Raw genomic sequence first — 2,699 nt, 5'->3', positions numbered from 1 at the left:
GGGGTGTAGAATCTCGAGGCTTTGATATGTCATAGTTGTAAATGTGTACGGATAATCCGGGGTAGATCAATGCTCAAAGGTTTTACCAAGGATCAGCTAGAAAAGAGGATTTCTGAGAGCCTAAGTTGTTATTATAAAATTGTGATTAATTTCTTTCTTTCTGACCTCTTCAAAGTTAAGACTTGTTGTTCTGCTTTATCACAATAGCCTTTGACAATAGGTATAATAGCTTCTTCAGCCAACACTAACTGACGTATCTTAGAAAGGGACGATGTTATACCACAAACAGAGCGGGTATGCCACAAAACTACTGAGCACACTATCAAATGTCTGAAAGGAAAAATACTGTACATGTTCGAATCTTTTCAACCGAACTTAAGACCTGAGAGACTCACACCTATTTTAAGTCTTGAAGCAGATACCTATGCAAGGTCCTCTTCAGTTAGTACCCTGGACTGGAGAGGCTAATAAGATTGAAAAAATTGCAGAGTTTATTTGCAAAATGGTCTTTATTATACAAATTTTACGTTTTGAGTAAAAGGCAATTATTTGTCACCGATATCTGCTCCAGTTTTATGTTAGTGACAAGGTACATTTGCTGAGAAAAAAATTCTAAATCTCATTCAATTAGTTTTAAGTTAAAAATAGTTTGAAATAATATTTTTGGAAAATGGTCCATATCCATAACGTCATTTTTTTTCGCAAAATTATGTATATCGATAATCGTACTGATATAGGACAGATAAACCACCGGATACGACCACTTGCTAAATGCATTATCGCCGTCACAGATCAAACTGAATATTTCAGCCGGTCATGAATAGATTTGATAAAGGCCTTTTAACTTTGGATTAGGATTAACTTTGGTTAACATTAGGCAAGTTTGGGTTTTATCCTGTATCTGAATCTATGGTTAACTTGCTGAATTACCATCTCGATTTCAGATAGCATTTATCATTAACAGCTAACAAGTTATGTTGATTCTGCAATATAGATATCGTGTGGAAGGAAATAAAAAACCACAACGGTTTTTTTTTCAAACTCATCAGCTGAATTCATAAATATAGAATGTAAATAAAAACTATTAACAAAATAACAATCAACAATGAAATATATAATGAGGAGATGATTGGAACAGGTAACATAAGGTAACAACTAAAGAACTGTATACATCACATCCACAGGTTATGTCATGTCATACGGTGTTATCTCTGTTGAATAAGGGCCTAAATAGTAAAAAAAAACATGCTGACTAATATTTATAGGGCTATAACATGTGAGTAGAGAAAGTGTTTATAGAGATTTATTATTCAATATTTATGTCAGTATAACATCACCAGTAAGTGTGCAATGAAGAATGTTTCCAAAACTGCAAAATAACATCAGTTTCATCACTACCATCGTGATGATGTCATTTCTCAACTTCGTGTTCTGTTTTCAGTTTTCGTATTTTGTCTTTAGATTACGCTTTATCCAACATCAATACATATTTCTATGGAATTTGGGAAATGCAAATAAAGGGAATATATTTGCACCGCAAAATCCGTTTCTCTCAAAATGTTTTAAGTCATTGATAGGTCTCAGATCAGACACAGCCATCAGGCCTATACACTGTTTAAAATAAGCTAAGCGTGAAACTGGTATAATAAACTGTTTTATTCGGAAAAATGTATAGAAATTAAAGAAAATAGTCATTAGACCTATCTATCGTAATGTTCTTTAAGCTGCTCAGCCATGTTTTTTGTGAAAAAAAAAATCTAAAATAAGAGTGTCTATTCGCCACACGTGGTAAATTTTTAGATAACAGTTTTTATGGTGCTTTTATGGTTCTGGAATACCTAACAATATTATACCAAGCTTATGGCGACCGCCTACAGAGTTGATTTTTTAGCTAGTGGGGCTTACCTGCAAAAGATCATGATGGCCTAGTAAATTTCATAAGACGAGTCAAGAAACATTACAATGTGTCTAATTTGACCATGACAAATCCCTATTTTCGTTTTATAGTTTATTAATATTCAGATTAAGCAAACATTTTCAAACATATTCGCCATAAATCAATTTCAAAATTAAAATTTCAGAACATTCTTGTAAAATATCACAAAATGAATTTTGCATAATCGAAAATAAGTAATATCTAAAAACTCAAATTTGGCGTTCAGTTTTGCAAACAAACACTTCATTTATCTCGGGGATTTGACCTGAAACACTGGGGTCATATAGGGACTCTCAGGGATAAAATCACAGACGATTATTAGTTCAGGAGCCAGTAGAGTGGCGTTAAAGCATTTGGGAAGAAAGTCTGAAGATCAACCATATACCCCCTTCATAACAGAATATCAATACTTCTCAAGCAACACCTATTCAGTAATTCAGAAGCACACAACAAAGTTAAATTGTTTAAATAACTAAATGAATTAATGTAGAATAGAAAGAACTTACCGTAGGACAGTCATATTGAAAGTTTAACAGAACAGTTTAATATCTACAAACAAGCAATTGTAAAGCGGATGTAATACAATAACAAGTGATGATGTACCAGATGTGAACGACAAAACTGATATATTTGTGCACAGGTGTTTTAGTAGAGCGGTAGCGTGCTCCCTTTAAAGCATAGTTCACGATGAAAGGTTTCAGTGACGATACAAGAGATATTAATCTTTTAAAACATTGTTCAAATCACCTTATTATGTATGTTT

The 2,699-nt window shown here is 33.0% G+C and overlaps 1 protein-coding gene across 1 annotated transcript in view; it reads right to left on the bottom strand.

Annotated features, from left to right (window-relative positions):
• Positions 1-2,254: 2,254 nt before the first annotated feature.
• Positions 2,255-2,699, bottom strand: part of LOTGIDRAFT_231571 (hypothetical protein) — a gene marked incomplete at its 3' end in the record, with an annotated part of 9,780 nt that continues 9,335 nt past the window's right edge. Inside the window, exon 14 of the mRNA XM_009053740.1 lies at positions 2,255-2,302. Within this exon, the coding sequence (XP_009051988.1) occupies positions 2,255-2,302 (48 nt within the window). The remainder of the gene's footprint in view (positions 2,303-2,699) is intronic.

Source organism: Lottia gigantea (genome assembly GCF_000327385.1).
Source record: "Lottia gigantea unplaced genomic scaffold LOTGIsca_20, whole genome shotgun sequence".
Classification (NCBI taxonomy): domain Eukaryota; kingdom Metazoa; phylum Mollusca; class Gastropoda; family Lottiidae; genus Lottia; species Lottia gigantea.
The sequence above is the reverse complement of the archived record's forward strand: the minus strand, read 5'-3'. Positions and strand labels throughout refer to the sequence as shown.